Source organism: Melospiza melodia, chromosome 1 (genome assembly GCF_035770615.1).
Source record: "Melospiza melodia melodia isolate bMelMel2 chromosome 1, bMelMel2.pri, whole genome shotgun sequence".
Lineage (NCBI taxonomy): Eukaryota > Metazoa > Chordata > Aves > Passeriformes > Passerellidae > Melospiza > Melospiza melodia.
In genome coordinates this window covers 5,299,988-5,326,075 of record NC_086194.1, presented here as the reverse complement: position 1 = coordinate 5,326,075, position 26,088 = coordinate 5,299,988, and the positions used below count along the sequence as shown (strand labels likewise).

Sequence of the window (26,088 nt, the reverse complement as noted above, 5' to 3'; positions counted from 1 at the left end):
ACAGCCCAGAGCAGAGCAGGTCCTTCACCTGGGGATGGAGAGGGACAGCAGGAGTGTGACAGCCAGCCTTGTGTGCAGAAACAACACACAGATGTGGCAGATGAGAACAGAACTCCACACAAATACACACACACACACACCCCCTGTGTGCTCCTGCCAGGCACAGGCAGCCCATGGCACACAAACACCCACTGCCAGCTGCTGACTGAGCTGATCTGCTCTGCCATTTGCCTCCTGCATTCATGTCCCTCCATGCACATGGAATAAATAAGATATTGTAAAATCCATGTATCCCGGGGCTGTTATTTTATATATATATATATATATACACATATATTATACATATCTATATATCTATATCTATACTATATACATATATATATATGTTGTTGTATTAGTGCAATACAAGATATCTCAGCTCCCACTGTGCTGCTGTGTTTGCAGGCACCACTGCCACCCGCTTGGTGCTACCTGAGCAGGTGTGTGCTTGCTGACAGCCCCTGCCATCCCCAGCCCTCTGCCCCAAAACCTGGCTGGCCATCCAGAACCTGCTATGACCCTCCTGGCAGCTCCTTTTCTGACCCTCATTATGGAGGGAAGCAACAAAGAATGCAGAGACCACTTCAGAAGGAGGGGTGATGATCTCCAGAGGCACAGACAGAGGGGAACAGCGGCTCATGGCCCTGCAGGATGGTGAAAGAAACTGGGCAATGGCAGACAGGAGCTGGGCCCTTCCAGGAGCCTCATGAATACAGATGTTCATCCACAGCTGGACAGGTTGTGATGGAGGTGATGCCACATGATATTGGCAAGGAAACCACGCCTCATGCTGAGTTGCAGTCTGGGTGATGTGTGGTGTTCCCTCCTGATACCTGCAGACCCACAGAAAAGAGAGGGGCAGCAGCCCCTCCAAACAGCCCTGGAAAAGGAAAAGTCCAACAGAACTACTCAGGAGAAGTGCATGAAAAGCCTTAAACCTCTCAGTGCTTAAAATGGGCTTCTAAAATGAGAGAAAGGAACTTTTTATGTGGGGCATAGTGAGAGGACAAGGGGGAATTATTTAAAATGAAAAGAGGAGAGATTAATATTAGATGTTATGGGGGAAAAGCCTTTACTCAGAGGGTAGTGAGGCATTGAAATGGGTTGCCCAAGAAGTTGTAGATGCCCCATCCCTGGAAGCGCTCATGGCCAGGTTGGATGGGGCCTTGAGCAACGTGGTCTAGTGGAAGGAGTCTCTGTCCATGGCAAGGGGTTGGGAACTGGGTGATTTTTAATGTCCCTTCCAACCCAAACCACTCTGGGATTCTGTGAAAGTGGAAAATCAGTATCAGTTGCTTGGCCCTTTGCAACAAAGAGCATGGATATTTTATCTCAGGTGATGGGGCCTTGTGGCACTGGCACAGCCAACCCACATCTTCCATTGCCATGGGGCGATGTTCTCAAACATAAACTCTCTAAAGGTGTCAGAAAAGCAAACCAAGGAGAGAACAGCTGGGCCTGATTCAATATTACTGGGTACATCAGTCAGATTGTATCTCAGCCTGCTAAAGCTGGGCTCTGAAAACCACCCCCAGAGTGTTTGGTTATGTTTGTATTTGTGAATCAGCTTGGCCAGGCAGCATCACAAGCTAAAATAGTACCCTTTGCCCAGCTGGACTTTGAGGGCATCAAGAGTCCTCCAGGTCTGAGTGCTTTTATTATTATTATCCCTCTCCAAACACTTCCCAGAGCAGCCACCTGTGTCCCTACAACAGGAGCAATTCCCAGCTTACCATAAAGCAGGTAGAATGGTTGCCCTTCTTTAGTCACTTTCCCAAAGAAATTTTTTTTCATTCTTGCTTCTACAATGCTGGAACTGATGAGGAAACAGGGAACCAGAAATTGTATGTAATACCTCTCACCTTCCCAGCATTTCTCTTCAAACTTTGGCTGTGGCCAGAGGCGGCAGGGGGCCTGGCTGTGAGGATCACAGCCTGAGGACATGACAGTGAGTCAGGGAAATGCCTCGTCCCCATTGCAGCACTGCCTGGCTGCATCCCCATCTCCTACCAGGTTACACCAGGGGTATTTTGAATGAATAAATTCTGAAAATAAGCCAGGGCCCCTGCCTTTCCCAAACCCCTGCTCAGAATTGCTGGGACTCATGATTGACTCAGCCTGGTGGAAGAGCCATTTCACTGTTCCCTAAAAATAGCCCGAGTAGTTCATCCTCTCAACATAGCCCAGCTCCCCGAGATAAAACCAGCTGCCAGAGACCACTGGGAGGCAGTGAACAGGACTGAGGGTGTGGAGTGTGGAGCTGGGCTCCTTTTGGGATACACAAAGGGCTCTGCCTGGCCCTGGGCTTCACACAGAATTTCCACTGGGGCTGTCTGAGACACCACTCAGCTGCTGGGACTGCAGAGACCTCCCTGTAAGTAATCGTGGGGTAGATTAGAATGGGGTGAAGTGTTGCATGAATATGAACCTCAGACTGATCCTAAAAAGCAGGGGAAAGGAGGATGCTTAGTGCTTCATGCTATGAAAGTGGTGTTGGAGCTCATGGAAAGCCTGGATTTTATTCTGCTGGCCTGGATTTTGGTAAATCCTGCTCTGTGCTGCAGGTGTGCTCCATGTAGGGTGGCTTTGGTTTGGTTCATGACCATGGTTTAGGGCACCTGGGTGTGTTCTAGACAGAAACAGAGCATTGTAACTGTGTGCTTTTCTTATAAATGCTGAAAAAATTTCTTAAAATACTGAAAATCTCAGCTTTGAAGCTTAAATTCATGGGGACAGATCTTAGTGTCTACTCTCTCCCAGACAAAAATACTGTTATTTATGATCACCTTGAGCACAAACAGGGGAAAGAATCTGTATGGGATCCAGATGCTGGAGGTGAAGGGGACACCTTGCAGACCCAAATCCTGCTCAGGGCTGGTAGTAGGTAGGAAGCAAAATGTGAAGTGTTCAGAAGGAAATGAGCTTTGCTTCATCTTACATCCCTGGAGAACAGGAGATAGGGAGGATTAGTTAAGGGGGGAAATTTCTTTCCTTCTTTCTTCAATCTCTGTCTCCAGAGAGGGTGGAAAAATGTGTTTGTGTCCCTAAACCAAACAAAGGGCTTCAGGAGGGGGTCAGCAGCACTAATGTGGCCATACCTCACTCCCTGTTTGTGCTCACATTTGTGGAAGGACACTCCAAAAAGCTGTGTCACTCTAAGGTGGAGCAGAAATGTGCCCCTGTGTGTGCATATGTGTGCCTCCCACCTGATCATCCATCTGCCTTTTGGCTCTAAGGGCTGTCTCGGGGTCACCAGGAGAGCCAGGACTTCAGGTCCAGCCCTGGGGATGCCCCTCAGTCACCATGGAAAGGGCCTGACCTCAGCTGAAAGTTGTATTTTTTTCAGCTCATGTATTCATCAATGGCGAATATTTCTTTCTGAGATTATTGTCCAGATGATGGCTGTGAGAATAACAGAAACTCAGTAATTCAGTGTAAAACTGTGATTTTGTAAACAGTAATTCTGTGATTTTCAGAGAAATTCTGTAGCTTTCCCCAGTTCCCTCCAGGTCTCCAATCTTTGGATCAAAAAAAAAAAAACCAACCATGAAGTATCTTCAGACTTTTGTTAGAAAAAATGGATTTAGGGAAAGAAAGGTGGAGTTGTCTTCCTTTCCCTATGCCTCAGATACAGGTATCATTTTGTGAGAAGAGGCAAAATATTAAAAATCCACACTCTTGTTCAGGCAAAGTGGTAAATTATTCACTAGTTGCAATTAAGGGATTCAGCATGGGTGGAAATTTGTAGGAACATCTTGCAAAAGTTTTTTTCAGCCCTTGAATAGACTCAGTATTTTACAGGGTACAAAAGCTTCCTTTTGGGGGGAAACCTGGCAAGGATGCCCTAAACCTGTAGTAACAGGGAGGGAGAAAATCCTTCTTTAGCACTGGTGAAAATCTCAGGACTGGGTCTGAAGAGAGTAATAGGAATCTTTCCTTGAAGTACTGTGCCTTACTGGTATCCTACACTTCCGAGCCGACCATTTCTCTCCTCTTCCACATTATCACTGGCAATTTGCCTCACTCAGAAACAAACGGAAATCCCTGGGAAATCTCAGTAGCTACAAGTGGGTTTGGGGTTTTCTCTTTAAAGAATACTGCCAAACTGGTTTGGGGTGTGACTCCTTCATCCAAAACAGCTTTAAGTTTTCTTGGCTGCCAGCAACGCCGAGCTGCCAGCAGCATGGAAACACCAGGACAGGAATAGAAAGGCAAAGCAGGGCCCTGCAGCTCCTCAGGGCACGTGGCATCCCTGCAATGCCCCCACGTAAACACCGTGGCATGGCAGAGAGGTGCTGAGAGACGCAGAGCCCTGATCCCAGCTGGGCCCTGCATCCCAGGCAGGACGTGGGGCTGGGGATGCTCACGGATGCCTGCACACACATTCCCAAGGGATCTTTCCACAGGGGTGAGAGAGGGCTTCCCTTAAAAGGCCTGGTATGTGTGGCATGCCAAGAAGCCCTCTCCCCAGGCTGAGGCTGTTCCAGTGGGAGCTGGGAGCTGCTTTTCCTGGGGAAGGGGGGTTTAGAGGGAGGGGAGCTGCTGTCATGGATGGCCATCCTGAACTCCAGGCTGTAGGGGCTGAGATGCTGGGATGATGAGGGAACAGATCCTGGGAGAGGGGTTAGGGATAAAAGTAGTGTGTTACTGTTGGGTTGGGCATGATATGCACACATGTGATCAGAGTCTAAGAAGAAAAAAGGTTTTATTTTGTTGTCCAGCTTTCTTTCTTAACAAAGAGCATGATCTTAAGTTATTAACTACTTCACAATAACATATTTATTGGTGCAAAGCAATTAGCATCAATATCATCAGTAAAAGTTTTACAGAAATTTACTAAAGCATCTACTTATTCATCTACACATCTACTTATATTATATAATTACTTTATATTATATTTTATATTTTATATGTTATGCTTATATTTATATGTTATATTTTCATTATATTATATTTTATATTTTATATAATAACATTATATTATATAATAACTTAAGATCACGCTCTTAACAAAGAGCGTGATCTTAAGTCATTAAATACATCACAATAATTTATTATATTTATTGGTGCAAAGCAGTTAGCATCAATATAATCAGTAAAAGTTTTACAGAAATTTAATAAAGAATCTACTTATTAATCTACACATCTACTTATCTACTATTTAATGTACACATCTACATATGCAGGTAGTCTAGCTTACAAAAAATTTCCTGTATCTTTTCTAATCTATTTCTATGCTAACAGCCTTTTCTCCTTTGCTATACATACACTGGAAAATCATCAATTGTTATTTCTTCTATTAACTCAGCTTTGCTTGCATGCCAAGCCCCTCCATACCAGTGCTGATGGTGGGATAGAGGAGACAGAGAAGTGGGGAAATGGATGTTGAGCAGGGGTGTTTGTCATGAGTGCAGTGAAAAACCCCTCTGTGAATGGCAGATAAAGAATCACTGGAGGGCACGAGAACGAGCAGGGCGTGACCCACGATGTGTGATGTGTCAGGGGCAGTGACACACAGGGGACAGTCACTAAACATCCCTCGGCCTTGATTAACCCTTTATCGAGTCAGCAGAGTGTGGCAGTGCTCACAGGGGTCCCAGGACAAGAGAAGAGATGAGAATTTTGACTCCATGTTTCAAAAGGCTGATTTATTATTTTATGATATACATTATGTTAAAAGAAAATTATATATTAAAACTATACTAAAGAATAGAAGAAAGGATTTCATTAGAAACCTTGAAAGGAAAAGGAAAGGAATGATGATAAAATATTGTGACTGCTCACAGCCTTGACACAGGTGGCTGTCATTGGTCATCAAGTAAAAACAATTTCACATGCTGGGTAAACAGTTCTCCAGATCACATTCCAAGTCAGCAAAACATGGAGAAGCTGAAGCTTCTCAGCTTCTCAGGAGAAAAGATCCTAATGAAAGGATTTTTCATAAAATACGTCTGTGACAGCAGAGGGACACAGAGAACGAGGCAATTCCCAGGGCACAGGGCAATTTGTGCCCAGGGCACAGTCAGGGCTGCGCCCACCTCCCCCAGGCCCTTGGTACCAGACCTTGGGGTGATGCTGGAACCTCCCTGAGGAAGGACAAGCCCGCAGCAGTTGGCCCACGCGGGAAGGCCACGTCCCCAAACAGCAATGCCACTCGCAGCTGTCTCTCAGCAGAGCTTCTTGGCATTTTTTGGTGCCCAGAATAGAGTCCTCCACATTCCTGGATTTTTGCAATGCCCAGAAATAGCCCCAAGCCGCCCTGGGGCAGATACTCAGCTCTGCCTGAGGCTAAATTTTCCCAGCTCTGGTCAGAAGCTCTCTAAATTACCTGGGGGGTCATGATGCTGCTCCTGCAAAGGACATTCCAGCTGATACCAAAGAGCCAAAAACATTTGCAGAAGTGACCAAAGATTATGAACCTTCAGTTTGGAGGTGCTGGAAATTGCAAAGAGATCTGATTGTGAAAATTAAGGGCAGGAAACAAGATGTTTCTCAATAACTGGTTTTTTTCCTTCACCCCTTTCCACCCTCTCAGATTTGTAAATGCAACTTTACATGTGTGCAAAACATTAATTATTTTACTATAATTAGTGGACAATGCCTAAAAGCATGAAATGATAATTTAAATCTTATTTCCTCTTCAACACAGTTGGTCTTTAGTTACATTATTTTATTTTACCTCTTTGTCTAGCACCTTCCTCTGTTTCTGGTGCTTTTCTTTTCAGCCCATTTCCCACCCCAGAAATCACCTTTTAATTCTGTGTACCAGAGCTCCTCTAATAATTGCAAGATATGGCTTGCAAACAGGGCAAAATCTCTCTTAAACCCTTTCAAAAGGGAATAATTTCTATTTATTTGATATGTGTTAGTCATTACATTTATGTTCTATAGCAGCAGAATTCCCCACCTCCAAATCAGGGATCTATTGTAAGTGATGCTGGACAAATTTATTTGAAAGGACAAGGTGTGCTCATGAAAGTTTGGAATCAGAAAAAAAAAGCCTCGTTAGGTTGTATGATTTTTATTAATCATCCAGCTCTAATCAGTGCTGTTCTTATATCTGAGTTGGTAGGTGAGCATGAGGAAATCTCAGTACTTACTTTTGAAGGTCAATTCCTAGAATGTATAGCTGTAACAGGTACTCTTGGACCAAACCACATGAATTCTATGTAAAAAAAGCACATGAATTCTATGTAAAAGAACATGTTTACAATTGCCACTCTGGCACATAATGGGCTGATCAATGGCAGAAAGAAAAAGCTTGAATTTCAAACACCCACGGTCCTTTGTAGGACTGAAAATGAGAGAAAGTACTGTGGTTTGAAAAGAGAACAAAGTGTGATCACAGGGGGGGAGCACCCGTGAGGGTGAGCAGGGTGTTTTAGAGCATGACTTGTCCTCAGTCTCTGCTAAATTCTAAAATCCCATCCATGTTTCCTGTTGCATCTTTGTCCTACCTCTTCTTCCCCTTCCTTTAGAAAAAAAACAGGTGCTATTTTAACATTCTCTAAGCCTCATGAGTGTGTCATGAGGACAATGAGGAGCAGATAGAGATACTCTCCTGCCCAAATGCTTTCTGTCCCAGGACCACCCTTCCCTGCCCACCCATCACTGGAGCCTCCCAGAACCACTTACCTTTTCAGCAGCCTCCAAACTGGGGCAGCAGCGAGCCTGCCCTGCTTCCCACACCTCCCTCAGAATGTGTCCCCTCTGGCAGAGCTTCCCTGTGGACCAGGGCTGCTGGCAGAGGGGTTAGGGCAGGGATTTAAACCTTTCCCTGCTGGCTGAGCAGCCCCAATGGGCTGCCTGGCTCCTGGATTAAGCAGCAGCACTGGTTTCCCAGCCAGCTTTTATGGGTGCTCACCCAACTGTGCAAATTCCCCCAGCTCAGCCATGGAGCTGTGCTGGTATTTAGGAGTCACTTTGGTCAGGAAATTGATTCTCTGGGGAGAACTGGGAGGAGGATGGGACAGATGTGATTCTGCACATGCAGCCGACACCTCCAAGGGCAGAGGCACTCAGAAATGGGGTCCCCATCTGTAGGGATGTGCTTCCAGCTTTGGGACAGGTCAGTGGGGTGCTAATGTTTCACTGGAATGAACAGCAGGGACAAGCAGGTGGGGACATGTCCAGTCACACAGGGGTGTCACACAATCCTGGGTCAGGAGGCTGAGCTGGTAGTGACTGTGTGATGGAGGTAACCCATGGCTGATCCCAGACAGGGGGGAATACCAGCCCCAAATTCCCAGGAAACAACCAGCCTAGAGAGACACAAAGCAACACTTCCTTGTTAATTCACCTCTATCCTCTTGGAATAGAAAGTTGCTTTCACAATCTGAGGTTTCACTTGTTTTCCTGCCCTGACTGCCCCAGTGCTGAGAAGCTCCAGGACAGGAGTCCCTTTGCTCCTACTGGCCCCTGAGAACTGGGTTTGGGTCCCGTACCATGGGATATGCACTAAATGTCCTGTGGTACTGGAGGCATGGCATTGCCAAGGCATGAAACCACAACACATCTGTGCTCCTTGGCAAGGACAGGCCAGGCCCAGCAGCCAAAACAGCAAACCCAAAATTGACCTGCAGAGCAACAAATTAGCAGACACTGAGCAGGGGGTAGGGGATGCTGGATTCAGAAGGAGATGCTCTCTGCAGCACTGCTCCCATCAGTGAGCAATGGAAAAAGACAGAACCCTGGCAGAACTTGCCCCACAGACCCATCCCTGACTTTTACAAGCCCTGTGCAAGCCCCCATTTCCTCCCAGGCCCCGTTACACAAGCCTAGCTCCCGCAGCACCGTGGGGCGCGCGCGGCGGCGGCACAAAGGGCTTTGCTTAGCAGCTGTGTTTGCTCAGGGTGGCTGATTTTGGGAGCACAGCTGATGACATGTGGTTGGCCAGGCGACCCAGGGGACTGGTGCTGAGCTTGCAGCTTCCTTTTTTAATAGGTGACTCAGGCGCTCGGTAGCTCACTGGGGTTGGTGGTGGGAGCCGGGCTGTGAAGGATTGCCAGCAGCAGAGGTGGTGGACACCAACAGGTGGGTAGCGTTGTTTGTTCATTGGATAAAGTGGTTTAAATAGAAAATAGAGTGATTCAGAGCTGCCCTGCTACTGCTGAGATGGGGTTTTCTTGGGGGAGGGAGGGGGCAGAGGTTTTGTTGGTGATTTTTTTCCACTTGTTAGGAGTTGGCTGCCAGGTGTAAGATGATTCTGGTTCAAGAGACCTGCAATATTATCTCCAGCAGGAGACAAAGCAGTTGAGTGATTTATGGGCAATAATTGGAGAGGAAGTGAGTGAACTTTCAGATGAATATTTATGAATCTTTTCTCCCCCATTGCCTTGCCTACTGTGTTTAGAAATATCAGTGAGTACAAAGGAATACAAGGAATTATTTTCCCCTGTTGCAAGTTTCCTCCCTGCCTGCCTGGGGTGTGACTTACAGGGCAGAGAGGCTGTAAACCAAGCCCGACCTGCACATACACTGTGCATGGGAAGAGCTCAAGAAACCCACAGCTGCTCCTTATGAGCAGTCCAAACATTGCAGCCCCTGACACAAAATGTGCAGATTCATCCGGCGCCAGACAGTGACACGAAGGACATTTTGCCGACAAACACCAGCAGGGAGGAGCATTCCCTGTATCCTTCATTTGGACAGCAGCACAGTGCCAGCCGCCGTGTGGGACAGGAGGAGGGGGGATTCAGGAGATCTTTTCCTCCTATTTTAGCTCACAGGGGATGCTTTAATGCCTGAGGTATCGTGTTTAACACCTCTGGGGCCCCAGTGGCGCAGTCAATCAGCGCGGCGCGGGATGCAGCGCTCAGCGCTGGGGCGGATGCCGAGCGCGCCAGCGGAGCCCTTTGCTCAGCAGGGCAGAAATGTGGAGCCCAGCCCTGGTTTCAGAGCTGGCTTGTAGGAGTGACAGGGGGTAGGATGGTCAGGATGGAAGGAGATGAGAGATCTCTGAAGCCAGGTTGTGGAACTTGGGGTTTATTGCCAAGGGCCTGGGTGCAGGGCCCTGCTGGGAGCTGCCAGCCACAGCTCAGAGCAGGCCCGAGAGAGGGGGAGAGAGATAAAGAGAGTGGTAAAGAGGATGAGAGAGCCAGGTTCCCATTACAATACAATAAATCTTCTGGTCTTGGAACTTTTGGTTTATTGCAAAGGGCCTGGGTGCAGGGGCCTGCTGGGAGCTGCCAGACACAGCTCAGAGCAGGCCCGAGAGAAGAGAGGGGGAGACAGGATGAGAGGGTAAGAGAGTAAGGGAATAAAAAAGGTAAGAGAGCGAGGTTCCCGTTACAATACAATAAATCTTCTTCTATGTTGAATATTCTAATTCTCATAACCAATCTACTACAAGATACAAATCCTATAGCATTTAGATACAGCCTATAAGAATCATTACATTACCATACAGTGTTACATTTTAAACCCTAAAAACTCCTCTTTGGGCCCCTTCTGCCAAGCTAGTAGGGTCTGCTCTGAGCCTTGGCCCTGTCTGCAAGCAGAAGGTAAAGTTTTATCAAAAGGGGATCACCTTCAGCTGGTCACACCATTGCTTTCCAGTTGTTCAGTAACTGAGGTATCTCAAAGCTTGCTTTCATTTCAATCTCACTTACAGTTTCTATATTCTCAAAATCTTTTGCCAGGCAATCATATTTATAAATTTTCCTGTTTCATCTTCCCCAACACTATCTTCCACCTCATACACAATAAATATCACCCTAAGCCTGGGTGCACAGCGACCTTTAGTTGTGCTTCAGCATCTCCGGCTGGGGAGCTCCCCGCTCTCTCCCGGGGGATGCTGTGGAGCCACACCTTGCTCTGGCGTGTCCTCGGTGCCTCTGGGATGTCACTATCCGGGCACACATGACAGATCAGCCCTCTCATTAGCAGAATGAACCGTTCTTCTTCGGCTCTTATCTATAATTAGCGATTTAGAGGGAGGCAGCAGCCTGTTTCGTCAGGCAGAGACCAGATTTTTGTGCAAGCGCAGAGACGGCACAGAGGGTTGGAGCAGCTCTTCTCCAAGGCAGGAGGCTTTGTGAGAAGTGATAAGCAAACAGAGGGCTGTGCACAGCCTGTGCACTGAAATAAAAAAATCAAAAAGGAGAAGGGAAGAAGAAAAAAAAAAAAAGGAAGCAATAAGGGGATGCCTTCAACAAAAGCCTTGTATCTAATTTTATCTGTCATTAAAACAAGCCCTGTGGCTTATCATCCATCCAAGCTAAGGGGTGAAGGAACGGGCAACACTGACATTGTGCTATTTCCCTCTGCCTGAACTGCAAATCTTCCTTCAGCTGCACTATTTGTTCATGGCTGGAGGGGCATGTTGCTTTTCTTTGTGCAGTATGTGAACCTACAGGCCTATAGGTCAGTACAAATTAAATCATCTCAGCAGTAATGCCCACAGCCTGGGGTGGGAGGAGGCCATCAAACACCACCAGCCCAGCTCATGGACACAGGGATGCTTTTGCTAAGCACTCCTCACCAAAATGCTCAAACACAGGAACAATTCTGTCAGCCCTGCCTTGCCATGAGGTGCTCCCACCTCCTAGATGTGGTTTTCAAGACAGTCAAGGGCTTGTGTTCATTTTCCCAGACAGAAAGGCTGAAAATGTGTGCTTGGTTTCCTTTCTACCTTGAAGGCTCACTGTGCCCAGTTCTCCCCATTGCTCTTACTGCAGGACTTAGCCAAATCTCATTACCATGCAAAGAAGAAACTTGCTCTTTGCCAGACTGATTGGACTGTTTTTTGCCTTTCCAGTAGGTAATTCAACAATGTAGGATGAAAGAAAGACATTCCCAGACAAGATTTTTCAAATTCCTCAAAAAGGAGTTTTTTCAGATTACCTAAAGCTTTCTGCAGTCAGTTCAGTACCTGCTGCAAGGACCCTCTTGATGTCCCTAGGACAAAGGGGAACAGTTTTAGACTAAAAGAGGAGAGATTGAGATTAGATATCAGGAAGAAATTCTTTACTGTGAGGGTAGTGAGAATGGGTTGCCCAAAGAAGTTATGGATGTCCCATTCCTGGAATTGTTCAAGGCCACTTGGGCAGGGCTCAGAGCAGCCTGATTTAGTGAGTGGCATCCCTGCCCATGGCAGGGGGGTTGGAATGAAGTGTTCTCCAAAGTCCCTTCCAACACAAACCAATCTATAATTTCCTGGATGCTGTTCATCTCAAAAATCCAGGATTTAGTCACAGTTTGGGGTGTCTTGAGCAGACTAGGGGCAAATGGTGCAACCAGAGGGTGGTTGCAAACTCACAGCCTATCTCAGGATGCACCAGGTTTGCCCCAGCCTCACACTGCCTGCAGTGGCTGTAGACAGATAATTCCCTTTGACTCAGTGTTTAAGCTGTGGATAGCAGAAATCAGGGAGAGAGGTGACATATTTAGATGGAGATTTAGAAAAAAAAAAAAAAAAACATTAAGAAAATACCTTCTATTTCCTCCTCTGGTGTCCTAGTGACCTCCAGCAGCTAAATCTGTATTGCATCCTGCTGCTTCCCCATGTATCTAGCCTTGGTTCTGCATCAAAATGCCTGCACACCTGCAGGGGCAGCTGGAATAAAAGACAACAGAAATCTTGAGGTTTGAACCTTCCAGCAGCACAGCTGGCAGGGTCTCTGACAACTCATTGAGGTCCCTCTGGTCTTATCATCATGGCTTTTTGGTGCATGTTTGTGCCTATAGGAACTAGTATTTAATTTGAAGCACATTTTTAGTGCATGGAGTTGCTTCCTGTCAAATTAAAATAAAACCAGAGTAAGTTTTTTTCAGTATTTTAGAGAAAAAATTCCAAAATCTGTACTTAAAATTCAGAGAACAGAGAAGAGGAGTCATTAGGTTTGTTGTTTTCATGATCTGGGGGCTGAGGTTTTAGGGCAAAGAATGCTGGAATGGCTGCAGTGCTTCTAGTGTGCACATATTAAAAAGTACATCAGCCCTTTCCTGCCTGTGCAATAGCTGGATTTGTGGAGAGAGAGCCCATTGTTCAAAGCAAAAGCATTGCAAATACCTCACTAAATCCGAATGCAGCAGCACAAGCCCTGCAGAGAACAGGAGAACCTTCTGGTGTTTTTACAGTGGGAACAGAGAAATTACAGCCCTGACTAACCTGGAGGGCTGAGAGGCACCCTAGAGGTGTAAAGTTCTATATATTGTGTATGTCTGTGATGGGAGGTGGAGATAACCATCCTCACACCTGGCAGATTAATGCAAAAAGAAAGTTCTTGGCTCTATTTTGGAGTTGCTTCTTTCTTTGAAAACTGAAAGAACTCGGTTTTCAAAGGGGGCACCCCATGGAAACTGGTGCAGCTCAAAATATCAGATCTCTAAATTCAGAGCAGGGTTTGAAGGCTCTACCAAGGGCTCCCTGGTACAGCCTGTGGCAGGTCTCACCCTTTTCATCTCTCCTGAAATGAGCGCCAGAAGAGAGGCAAAAAATAAGTGGATGTATCGGCTTGTGAGGCACATCCATAGGAAAGTGGTGTGGCCATGGAGCAAAAATGTAGGAATTGGCTCAAGTTGGATATGTGTAGCTCCTCCATGTCCTCTGACTGGCTCGTGTTTGGTGATGGCCTTGCCTAGGGAAGCAGGAATGGGGCCATCAGCTCACTGCCAAATGTCACTCTCATCCAGGTTCAGCAATCCACCTCAGCCACCAAGGAGATGGGAATGTCCATGTTTTCTCCCCAAGCTAGAAGAGTGTGATGTTAAGTTTTGGGGACCAGGGAGGGGGCTGTGGGGTACCTTGCTGGGCAGTGCCAGGAGCCCAGCAGAGCCCATGGGAAGCTGCTGGCCCTGCCCTCCTGCCCGTGGCTCACCGCACACCTCTGTCCCTGTTCCAGATGATCGGGCACGGTCGCTTTTAGACCCATCGGGCAGCGCCAGCCTCACACTTCAGCAAGGACGAGGGAGGTGTTCTACACTCTCCGTGAAGGAGCTGTCGGCTCTGTATCTCTCGCAGACAGCTGCTGCTGCCGGCGCCAGCCCCGCACAGCCGGTAAGGACCGGGTCCTCCCCTCCCTGCCGTCAGCGGCATCCCAGCAATGTCCCGTCCGCAAGTGGCTGTCAGAGGGTGACACACAATGTGTCTGCTCCTGTACATCTGAGGAAACACCACGTTTGGTTTCCCAAAAGTGACCATTTTCCCCTTGCTGCTTGCAAATGTAAGATGTGTACAAACACATGCATATATCACATACTTATTAAATTACACACACAGCCCTACATCCACTAGCCTGTACAGTTTACTGATATTAAGATTTCCCCTTTATTTGCACATTTATATTCACATACATCCATGGAAGAATTAATCAGTACAGAGTAACACATATGTGTCCATGCTATCCCCATTCCCATGCACAAACGTATTTGCTGGGAATGTCCTGATGAAGGCAGGAATGATGAATTTGATTTTATGCTTTTAGAAGGCTAATTTATTACTTGACGATATTACATTACATTATAGAATACTAGAATACTAAACTATATTATACTAAAGAATACAGAAAGAATACAGAAAGGATGCTTTCTAAATGCTGAAAAGATAATAATTAAAACTCATTACTCTCTCCAGAGTCCCAATACAGCTTGGCCCCAATTGGCCAAAGAGTGAAAGCAACTCACACCAGAATCCAATGGAACAATCACCTGTGGGTAAACAATCTCCAAACACATTCCACATGAGCACAACACAGGAGAAGCAAATGAGATAAGAATTGTTTTCCTTTTCTCTGAGGCTTCTCAGCTTCCCAGGAGAAAATTCCTGGGTGAAGGGATTTTATCAGAGAATGTGAATGCCACACACAGAGAGACATATATACATATGTCCATATATGCCACATTCAAGCATAACTTTGCAGTGCAACCTGTGTTTCTCTGTTTAGATCCCTTAGTCTGGGATACAGGGATTTAATCCCCCACTCCAGGCTGATCATTGGGCCACAGGATAATACAGGTTATAAGGGTTATGAGGCATATTTTCCCCATTTTCCCAGTTCCACTGGTGATCCAGGAGTGACATGGGATGGGATTTCATATCTGGACCCTTCCTGCTGGCACGTTCAAGTTTCCCCACACTCTGAACCTTTTATATGCCCTCCGTTCAGAGATGCAGTCTCTTGAGTGTTTTCAGGGAGAGATCCAGATGAAGCAGAATCAGTTGAAAATAAATAAGTGGAGACTGCATTTGAAAATTATAGCTGGTTAGAGAACCAAGTAAATTTTTTAAAATTTCAAAGCAATAAATTACACAATTCATAATGCAACTACAAATCAGTAGATCAGTTTCATTTTTTAATATTTAAGTATAAGGAAAAATATAGGCTAAATCAAACCTTGGAGAAATCAGTGCTAGTTTTATTTTCCTCCTAACTTAAAAAAAAATATGTTCGGGGTTTTGCTTGTTGACTGAGACATTAGGAAACATATATATGATCAATTTGGAATAAGACTTCTTTCTCAACTGTACAGAGCTGCCAATGAACCAATGAACTGCAAACCTGCATGGTTTTCAGTTCTCTGTAATTGGTATACAGATTAGTACACATAAGTATATAAATATATATATGCAGATAATGTGTCTTGCTGTGTAGTTTAATGGCATTTCTCCTCATATCTTTTCCAGAGTACTGTGAAGGACAACTCCATTAACTCTCCCCACAGACAGAAAAAAAGCGAGGTAGGAAATGTTTAAGATAAGCACCGTTATCTAACCAAATATTTGTGGCCTGTGAGTGTGATCTAAATACCCACACAAGGCAGCCAGGAGCAGTTACATACTGAATATAGCTATCAGCTGCTCAGCTGCCCTTCCCCACATTCGGAAGTTCTTCACAGATTAAAAAAAAACAGACAAACCCCTTATTTTAAAAAGTGCATTCCAAGTACATTGGCTCATGCAAAAGATTTGAATTTTTCACTCGCTGCAAAATATGCTGATTTTGGTGTTCTGAGTGTGGGTTTCTTTTACTAATGTTCAAAACTTATTTTTAGCCAGAACAATCTGTGTGTGACAGAGTGAAATAACACCGTGCACCATTGCTTTGAGCAACAACTAATAATATTCCAGGCATAACTCTGCAGATGTAACTGCACAGGCATGCCAAGGGTCAACAGATCTGTTTACTGAAAGGAAAGCCACCAGGACTGCAGTCTCTTTTAGACAATGATTAAAGGCTTCAGCTACCTTCCCTGTGGATAAATGCCCAGGCAGTGCAGGTTGCAGGCATTTAGTTCAGTGCTCAGTGGTCAGGATGCACAAACTGAGGAGAAAAATTGCAGAAATGGAGGCTCAGAGGGAGACTGGACAAGCGCAGCCCATTCTGTTCACTTCTGTACCAACACTGATGTGAATTTGAGATGAGATCAGTCTGACTGAGCATAAACAGGTCTAACTTTCGTGGCCCCTAGCTATAGGTGTTACCCCAACCTCTGATCCCTCAGCCTTGCTTTTCCTCCTCAGGCAGCACAGATCATGAGGCCTGCTGATTCCAGCAGTTTGCAAACCTTAGCCTCATGCCTGTGCAAGTCTGTAAGTTAGAAGAGCTTTATTTAAATCTCCAACTGTGTAAATGTGCATCTACTCTTGTGCAAATGGGGCACACTTCTGAGTGCAACAGAAGGAATCATTAATGAGATGAATATCCTTCCCCAAGCCCTCCCTCCTGAGCAGTGAGGAGGGGCACCCCACAGTGCTACCAAAAGCTCATCATGTTACCTCACCAGCCAACTTCATCAGCTCAGTTTGGCACTTTAGTTCCTTCTCCCCATTTTCTTCCTGAGACCTCTTCACAAATAGCTCCCTGGCTTTCTCCTGCACCCAGATCTTTTGTTCCCTGCAGGTCCTCAGTTGGGGACACAACAGTTCTGGACACTGGGACACTGGGCAGCAGAAGGGAGAGGTTAACCTTTCCCTGACTTTTCTACGTCAGCCTTATCCTTCTTGTGGTCACTCTCTCTTGGTCACATAGCCCAAATTGGGCACCTCTGTTATGCTCTAGCTGGAGTGAATCCTGGGAATTGTAGACTAACCACATCACCTGGATTAGAGACCTCGCTTGCTGTGGAACCAGGGCTAACAGCAAGCCTGGAGCGTGTGCAGTGGTGTGATGGTTTGGAGTGCTGTGTGCTACTGAACCAAAGGTATGGAGCTAACTGGGAGCATGGATTTCCCCTGTTGGCTTTTCCCTTTGCCATTCACTCCATTAACAGCCACGGGGATGGGGGGGTGAGAGGTGATGCTGACGTTTAAAACTGTTTCCCCAAAGATGTCAGAGGCTCAGAAATCATCTAAAGTTGCCATCCAGAAAATGGAAGATGACCTGCCTCCCCCTCCAGCCGTTGGGTCGGTCCAGGTTGTCGCTCCAGGGGCTCAGGATCTCAGTGCCCTCCCTGTGCCTCCTCCAAAGCAAGCCTTCTCCAAGTTCTACCAGCAGCGCCAGGTGAACGAGCTGAAGAGGCTCTACAGGCACATGCACCCCGAGCTCAGGAAGAACCTGGAAGAAGCTGTGACTGAGGACCTGGCAGAAATGCTTAACACCGAGGATCCCAATGCTCAGGGCTCCGTGAACCTGGATAAAGTTCTCCCGGGGGAGGTTCAGTCCATGCGCTGGATTTTTGAGAACTGGGCACTTGACTCCATTGGGGACCATCAAGCCACGAAGAAGCTGACAGAAGAAGAGATCATTCCCAGTGGGGATGTGAAAAGCACTTCCCTGAGGTTTGAAAGCCAGTCCATAAATGGGTACAACCTGTCAACATCAGCCAAGGTGTCGGAAACAGACCTTGCCAGAGGGGATGTCCGCACTGCCCGGTGGCTCTTTGAAACTCAACCACTAGACACATTAAATAAACTGTATTCAGATGAAACTGAGGTGCAGGAGGCAGTTCTCAAGGAGCCTGTCCAGGGAGGTGATGTGAAAGGGGCCAAACAGCTCTTTGAAGCACAGTCCTTGGATGCCATAGGACGCTGCTCCTCAGTGGAGGAGAAGAGCATCCTACAACTCAAGTCAGAAATCCAGGAGCTGAAAGGCGATGTCAAGAAGACTGTCAGGCTCTTCCAAACAGAGCCCCTCTGTGCCATCAGAGACAAAAGTGGGACTATCCATGAAATCAAGTCCGTCTGCCGAGAAGAAATTCAGACCAATGCGGTCAGGACGGCTCGCTGGCTCTTTGAGACCCAGCCCCTGGACACCATCAACAAGGACACTTCCAAAGTGCAGATAATCCGTGGGATTTCACTGGAAGAAATTGGAAGGCCGGATGTCAGTGGAGCAAGGTGGATATTTGAAACTCAGCCTCTGGATGCCATCAGAGAAATCACAGTTGAGGAACAGGACTTCCAGGCTTCGACAGATTTTGTTACAGGGGCAGATGTCACTAAACAACGATTGCTCTTTGAGACCCAGACTCTTGACTCCCTGAAAGGAGAAGCTTCAGAAAGTGTTGTAGCCAAAGAACAAGTCATTGGAGGTGATGTGAAATCCACACTCTGGCTCTTTGAAACGCAGCCAATGGAAACCCTGAAAGACAATTTTGAGGTGGGACGTTTGAAGAAAGTAGAGCTTTCAGCAGAGGAGAAGGGAGATGTGAAGCAAAGAAAACATGTCTTTGAGACCTGTCCCCTTGGCAGCATCTCCAAGGCATTTGAGGAAGAAATTCCAGCCACCAGCATGGAAGAGGTAGTGAAAGGGGATGTGAAATCTTTCAAGACCCTGTTTGAGACTCTCCCCTTAGACAGCATTAAGCAGGCTGATGCAGAGCCTGCCACCAAAGAAGAGGAGGAGAAGATTCCAGCTGGCAACGTCAAAGCCAACCAAATCCTGTTTGAGACAACACCCCTGTATGCCATCAAGGATAGCTTTGGCAATTTCCATGAAGTCACCTCTGTTAGCAGAGAGCAGATCATCAGCGGTGACGTCAAGAACTACAAGTGGATGTTTGAAACCAGGCCTCTGGACCAGTTTGATGAAAGCATCAAGAAAGTGGACATAATCCGGGGGATCACCAAGCAAGAGGTGGTGGCTGGTGATGTCAGGACAGCCAAGTGGCTCTTTGAAACTCAGCCCATGGATGTCATTCATCTCCAAGCCACAGAAGGGGAGAAGCACCCCTCAGTGAAGAGGGAGATCTCCCAGAAGGGAGATGTGAAGACCTGCCGGTGGCTGTTTGAGACTCAGCCCATGCACACGCTGTACGAGAAGGCTGAGAGGAAGCAGGAGGAGAATGGCAGCGTGCCCCAAGCCGATGTGAAGTCCTACACGTGGATGTTTGAGACTCAGCCCCTGGACTCCCTGAAAGGCCAGGAGGAGCAGTATTTGCAAGTCAGCAAGGCCTACAGTCAGGAGGAATTGCAGGGAGTGGATGTCAAAACTGTCCGGCACCTCTTTGAGACTGAACCCTTGGGCAGCAGCGCTGTCAGTGAAGCTGACAGGAAAAAAACCATGCGGTACTCCAGCCGTGTGGAGTTCCAGTCTGGGGAAGTGTCCAGAGTGAAAGAGTTCTTTGAGGCCAAGCCCTTGGACACAGCCACCAAGCCAAAATCCCAGAAGGATGCTGGAACAATTGAGGCTGGGTCTGTGCACAAGTTCACATGGCTCTTTGAGAACTACCCCATGGACACCCTGAAGGACAACTCTGAGGGCATCCAGGAAATACCTCCTGAAAAGGATGCCAAGGGGGGAGACGTTGGAGGAAAAAGGTTTGTATTTGAGACCTATTCCCTCGACCAAATCCATGACAGAGTGGATGAGACAGAACTCCAGAAGATCCAGAAAGACACCATGAGCAAAGCTAACGTCAAGTCCTGCACAATGCTCTTTGAAAGCCAGCCTTTATACGCTATCCAGGACAAAGAGGGGGGATACCATGAGGTCACTTCAGTGCAGAAAGAAGAAATCATGAAAGGTGACATGAAAGGTGCCCGGTGGTTGTTTGAAACTAAGCCACTGGATCAGATCAAGAAGGAAGAAGAGGTGTTTGTGATTAGGGCTGTCACCCAAGAGGACATCAAGAAGGGAGATGTCCAGACTGCACGGTGGAGGTTTGAGACAGAGCCTCTCGACTCCTTCTCAGGGGGAAAGCTGTCTGTGCCCAGAACAGTGGATGATGTGCAGAAGGGAGACGTTCAGTCCAACAAGCAGCTCTTTGAGTCCCAGCAAGTGGGCCAGAAGAAGTACGTGAGGATGGTGAGCGTCAGTGACGTGCAGCGGGGTGACGTGAGGACATCCACCTGGCTCTTTGAGAACTACCCTGTGGACTCCCTGTATGGGGACGCAGAGAGGAGCTCATCCATGAGCACAGTGCAGAGAGAGGACAGCCAGAAAGGGGATGTAAAACGCTGCACCTGGCTGTTTGAAACCCAGCCCATGGACACCCTTAAGGACACAGAGGTGACGGCCAGCACTGGGGCCCAAGAAGAGATCCCTCGTGCAGATGTGAAAAGCACAACGTGGCTGTTTGAGAGCACGCCCCTAGATAAATTTGGTGCTTCTGAAGGTGGCATAGAAGTAGAACTGAAAGAAAGAACCATGAAGGAGACTTTAGAGACTCTCTGCACTTGCCAGGCTATCCAGCATGATGGAATCCTCATTGAAGCTAATGATATGGAGAGTGTGAAGATGGTGAAGTATCAGCTCAGCAGCCCAGGAGCTCCAGAGATCCTGAAAGAGGAGATTGTGGGAGGCCACTTGCAAAGGATTATGCTGCAGCTCCTGCACAGGACCAATGTGGAAGCACAGAGCATGCTGGTGGAGGAGGACAGAGAGGGCAAGATCAAAGTAAGCCCACTGCAGCTGCTGGACCAGAGTGAAGCTGTTAAAGGCAAAGAGGACTTGAGTGGAGATGTAGCCAAGGCCTTGCAGGGTCTCCTCAGTCAAGATGCTTCCATCAAAAAGGGGATGGTCCTACAAGAGACAAAGTCAGGATCACTGAAGATGACTCTCTATTCCCTCCTGTTCCATTCTGTCCAGCAGAAAGTCGTCAAGGGGGATGTGAAGTCAACAATTGGGAACTTGTTGGCTTCTTCTCAGGAGCAGAAAGCAGCAGCCACTATCAAGCGTGAGGACAACGAGAAGGGAAATGTTCAACTTTTTGCGAGCTGCATTGAGAAGGGAGACCTCAGCTACCTGAAGAATCTCCAGCAGGAGTCAGAGATACAATCGCTCATCTCTTCCCAAGCAGAGGAGGAGGGGGCAGATGAGAGTGGCCCACGGGTTGTGCAGGGGGCTAACATACATGTCTTGACAAATAAAGAACAAATGGAGAAAGTAATTGCAGGAGGCGAGCCAGGGGCTGTGGAGGGAGCAAAAAAGGGATTTGTATGTGAAGGCATGGGCAGAGAGGGTGTGTTAGAGAGAGAGGCTGTGCATGCAGCAGGTGTGGCAGGCACCACTGTGCAATGTCTTGGGAAGCCCCTGCCCACAGCGATGGGAAAGGAAGAAGTTCTGTCCGGAGGGCTTAAGGTGACTACAAAGTCAATCCAAAGGGTTGCAGATGCCAGCAAGAAGGCAGAGAAAGAAGAAGCCACCACTTTGAAGGAACCAAAATCTATGATACAAGGCACATTTCCAACACAAGTGACAGCTCAGAGGGCAGAAGTGGATGGCAAACAGCAGACTGTGGGGGCTGGCGAAGCCAGCCAGACTCAGACAGAAGAAAAGGCTCTGGGGACTGATCTCCAGGCTGCAATGCAAAGCCTGAGGCTGGCAACAGCAGAAGCAAAAAACATTCAGCACCACGTCCAGAGCAAGTTCCAGAGGAACAGGGAGGAGGTCCACACAGCCTGCAGGCAGCAGACAGTCAGCTCACAGGGGACCATGACCCTGCAATCGACCGTACACCAGCAGGACTCCTCATCCACCAAGCAGGAGAGCAGCAGCACTGCCATCAGGACCACCACCACCAGAGTCCAGGAGGCATCCAAGACCCACACAAGCGTGTCCCAGAAGAGCATAGCATCACACAAAAAGGTCAGTGCTTCTGAGGAAGTACAGGGACGACAACTATTGAGCCAGGAAATCCAAGTTGTGCCCAGTAGAGATTTTAGCATTAAGGATGGCCTTTATACTGCCACACCCGTGAAAACCTATGTAAACCCTTGTGTTGAGTCTGATTCCAAAGAGCAATCAGAGCAAGAAGAAAGAGATGTTGGTGTCAGAGGGGATGTGCAGACAGCTATCAGAGCACTGCAAAGTGCCGCCACAGAACAGCGCCTGGTAGAAAAGGAGGACGTTGTCCGAGGTAATTTAAAAGCCACACTTCAGTCGCTGGAAAAGTCTAATGTTAATGTCTCCAGAGGGGATTTTAAAGCTGCTATGATATACAGAAATGCAGGGCAGTCCTATTCTGTGTGTAAAAAGAAAAATGAGACTCAACTCGCTAGTAAGGAGCCTGCTGTAGTGGCTTCAGGGTCACAGGCTGATAATGACTTTCCTCCTCCTCCCTCAGTTGCTGTGATGAAAGCAGAGCATTGCCCACCCTCAACTAAAGCGGCAAGAGAAGGTGCCCTTCCATTACCAACCAGCAAAGAGGAAGCCCCAGGACGTTCTGCACTACTCCAGACCCTTCTTCCTTCTCTCCCTTCTCTGTCCTGTAAACCCAGTGACCAGAGTCCTGCAGAGAAGCCCAGGACTCCTCCAAAACCAGAAACTACTGTCTCACCCAAGAAAAAACCTGTTCCCCCTCCAAAACCTGAGCACCTCTTACATGAGGCCCATTCTGCCTCTGCAAATTACAGCACAAGCAGATCAACAAAACCCATCCCTCCACCCCTGCCTCCAAAACCTTCAGGCTTTAAGGATTTCAACAAGCCAAGGCCTTCCCCCACAGAGATGGGATTAAGCTGCATGGAAGTTCATGAACAATCAGCCTATGAGGAGGTTCAAACAAAATGCTGCAATTCAGAGACATCTGTGAAGAAGTCTGTCACAGTTCAGGGGATAAACCCTGAGAGAAAGATGCCAAAATACACTGCCAAAACCCCTCTCCAAATAGCAGAAGAAAGGTACAAGGCCAGCAAAGCAGGACAAGGAAAAGTAGAACCAGACAGTGCTAAGGCCTCAAAGCCAATGAAAAATGGAGTGGTTGGTTTTGAAGTCAACCAGGGAGTGATGAGTGATAAAGCAGCTGCTCCAAGGAGATGCCCAGGTCAGGTGTATCAAAGGCAGACAGAGCTATGCCAAGAGGAGAAGGGGTGCTCCTTGCTGTCACCTCCAGCCTGCCCTGGCAGAGCACAGGCACAGGATGTGCCCGGCCAAACTGAGCCAAGCACCTCCCCTGTGGGTCACAACAGCCCTCCAAAAAGAGGAGATGGCACTGCACAAAATGCCTCATCCAAGGTGGAAAGGGAAAGTGTGTCTAATTCTTATGGATCGTGGGATAGCCAGAGAGTCGTGCAGCAGGTGCATGAGAGGAGGCAAACGTCTCATTCAATGTCCTTCCATCAGCAGTCAATGAACTCCTCCTTTGAGGAGCACCAGCAGGCAAACAGCAGGCAACAGAAATGTCCTGAGAGGGAGGCAGAGACACCTGCCCAGGAGAAGCCAGTTGTTGTTATGAGAGAAAAAAAAATGAGAGAAACGGAAGATGAGCGTCGGAAGAGGTTGTCAGTACACAAGGAGGAGATCATGAAAGGCAATGTCAAGGAGGCTATGGAGATCTTTGAGAACCTCAGGAGACAGGAGCAGCTGCAAGAGATCTTGACCCGAGTGAGGGAGTTTGAGGAGGAGACAAGCAAAGTGGATGTGAAAGCTCTCAAGAGCTTCTTTGAGAAGGTCCCCGAGTGGGTTGTGCAGCAGAAGGCCAAGCACCAGGACAAGGCAGGGGCAAAGGGGGATGCTGACAGTGTCTCCTCAGTGGATCTGGTTTTTGAGGACCTGGAGCGAGCAAGTGCTGAGATTCTGCACCTGAAGGAGCAGACACTGGCCCGCATCCAGGACATCGAGGAGGCCATCAAGAAAGCTATTTATTCTGTTTCCAATCTCAAGTCTGAGTCAGACATTGCTGGGCTCTCAGGGCTGTTCAAGGAGTCTCTGGGGAGTGCCCAAAGCTCCGTGAGCAGCAGCAACATCCGTAAGATCAGCATTGTTTCAAGCAAAGCCAGGCAAGAGGAAGTCATGCTGGAGACAGGGGAAGCAGCATCTGTGGAAAGTGCAAAGGTGGCAGAAAAGACAGAGGCAGCCAAGGCAGAGCTAGGGGTACCCCGTCTTGTTCAGTCCCGAGTCAGCTCTCCCTCCTCACCTTCCTACATCTCCATTGAGTCTGCTGCCAGGAAACCAGCAGAATCACCCAGGACAGCTCATTCCCCCCAGGATGGCCCCTCACCAGACTGTGTTGACTCTCCAGGAAAGAGGGAGGCTTCTGCTCAGAACAGCTTCAGCTCCTATAACCACCCCTCAGCAGGGTCTGCTGGGCACGATACGAAACCCTCAGAGAAGAGATCAGACCCTGTCCAAACAAAAGCTGGGCTGAGCTCCATGAAACAGCACACGCTTGGCAATGCCAGCCATCCAACCAGTGACAAAGAGAAGAGTTCTCTGGACTCCTCCAAGGACAGCTGCCACTGTGGGATGAAAGGCAGCTTTTCGGAATACCGCTCCCTGAACACCCCCAGCCCACAAAATCCACGGAGGCAGAAAAGCATTTTGGAGCTGCAGACAGGGCCTGATGGGTCCAAGCTCTACGGAGCCACCCGGACTGTCATGGAGCAGTATGAGGAGATGGACCAGTTTGGAAACAAAATCATCACTTCCTCCACCACGGTCACCAAGCAGTCCGAGACACAAACGTCCTCCACACGCGATGTGGGCTCTCACCCCCAGTATGAGGTCTCTGCCTCACCTGTGTTTCGCAGGTACTTGAAGAGCCCAGGTGAAGAGTTCCACACCAATGGGAGTTTTCAGGAGCCAGGAGTGGTCTTTGTCACCTTTGGCAACTCCAAGCCAAAGAAATAGGAGGTTCTGCAGAACAAGAGAGGACTGTGTAAGACAAAAGAGAAAGGCCACGATAAACATTTCTCCTGTTTTATCCACATTACATACAGGGATTTACCTGCACCCTAAGGACTTCTCAGGGTCATCGTCTTGGTGTTTGCACACAGACAGGACAAGTGCAGCCTGCCTTGGCACTGGAGAACAGCCCTCACCTGGCCAACCCAACAGACTTGGTGCTGCACCACAACTCAGAGTCCTGGCACTGTTAGAAGCACAAGGGGAAAATCCATCCATGGGCACCTTAGGGTAGTTCCCCCTAGAATGTTTGGTGGGGGTGGTTGGAGGTGTTGGATCGGGCTTCTCTGAACTACTCGTGAAGGAAGGATCAATTAAAGAACAATCAATCTGGTCATTGGCAAACAAACACCTTTATGGCACCTTCTTTTTCTAAGAAGGCATCCTACACACACACGTATACATATTTATATACATATATATACACACAAGCTCATATTGATGGGTGGGTTGGATAGGTTTTCTCTTAGCCAGTAAGAAAAGAAAAGAAAAGGAAAAAATAAATCTTGAGTTGTTGTCACTCTTGGACTTGGGGGAGTTATTTATCAGTTTGTTTTTCAGTTCCTGGAAAGTGTTTGATGATAGTGGAAATTGTAAAGCTAAGACCTACAGCTACTATCAATGCCATTCCCCCAAAGAAAGATGCTATAAAAGATTCTCGAGTCAGAATGGTTACTGCTTTCTTTTCTTTATTTCTAGAATTGTAATTTATTATTCACTATACACAAACCCTTTAGTTTAGATTTTCCATGCTTTCCTACATGTTTACTGTTTAAATTCATTTTGAGACTTTGTAAAGCAAGTTTTTTCTTATTGTGACTTTGTTTTGTACATTCTCAACACAAGATTTTAGATCTTTTGTGGCTTTCTTTTTTTTTAACTTCTATTGCTGCGTTCTGACGGTAAACTTTACCTCTAAAAATACTTTGGTCTGGTTGACTTTCTTTTGTTCAGTGCTTCTTTCCTCTGAAAATACCTAGAAATCATCTCTCGATGGACGAGTTGAATCACATATTGAGAGCACTCTGAGTCACTGGAGTGATTT

At 47.4% G+C, this 26,088-nt stretch overlaps 1 protein-coding gene across 2 annotated transcripts in view; it reads left to right on the top strand.

Annotated features, from left to right (window-relative positions):
- XIRP1 (xin actin binding repeat containing 1) overlaps positions 1-25,862 on the top strand; it is a 37,442-nt gene extending 11,580 nt beyond the window's left edge. Inside the window, exons 1-4 of one of the 2 annotated variants that reach the window (XM_063177307.1) lie at positions 1,914-2,413; positions 13,884-14,038; positions 15,665-15,718; positions 17,307-25,862. In XM_063177307.1, coding sequence (XP_063033377.1) covers positions 17,307-24,989 — 7,683 coding nt within the window. In that variant the 5' untranslated portion in view covers positions 1,914-2,413; positions 13,884-14,038; positions 15,665-15,718 and the 3' untranslated portion in view covers positions 24,990-25,862. Of the gene's footprint in view, positions 1-1,913; positions 2,414-13,883; positions 14,039-15,664; positions 15,719-17,306 lie in introns of those variants that run through there. The other variant, XM_063177234.1, reaches the window with a different exon arrangement.
- Positions 25,863-26,088: the final 226 nt, after the last annotated feature.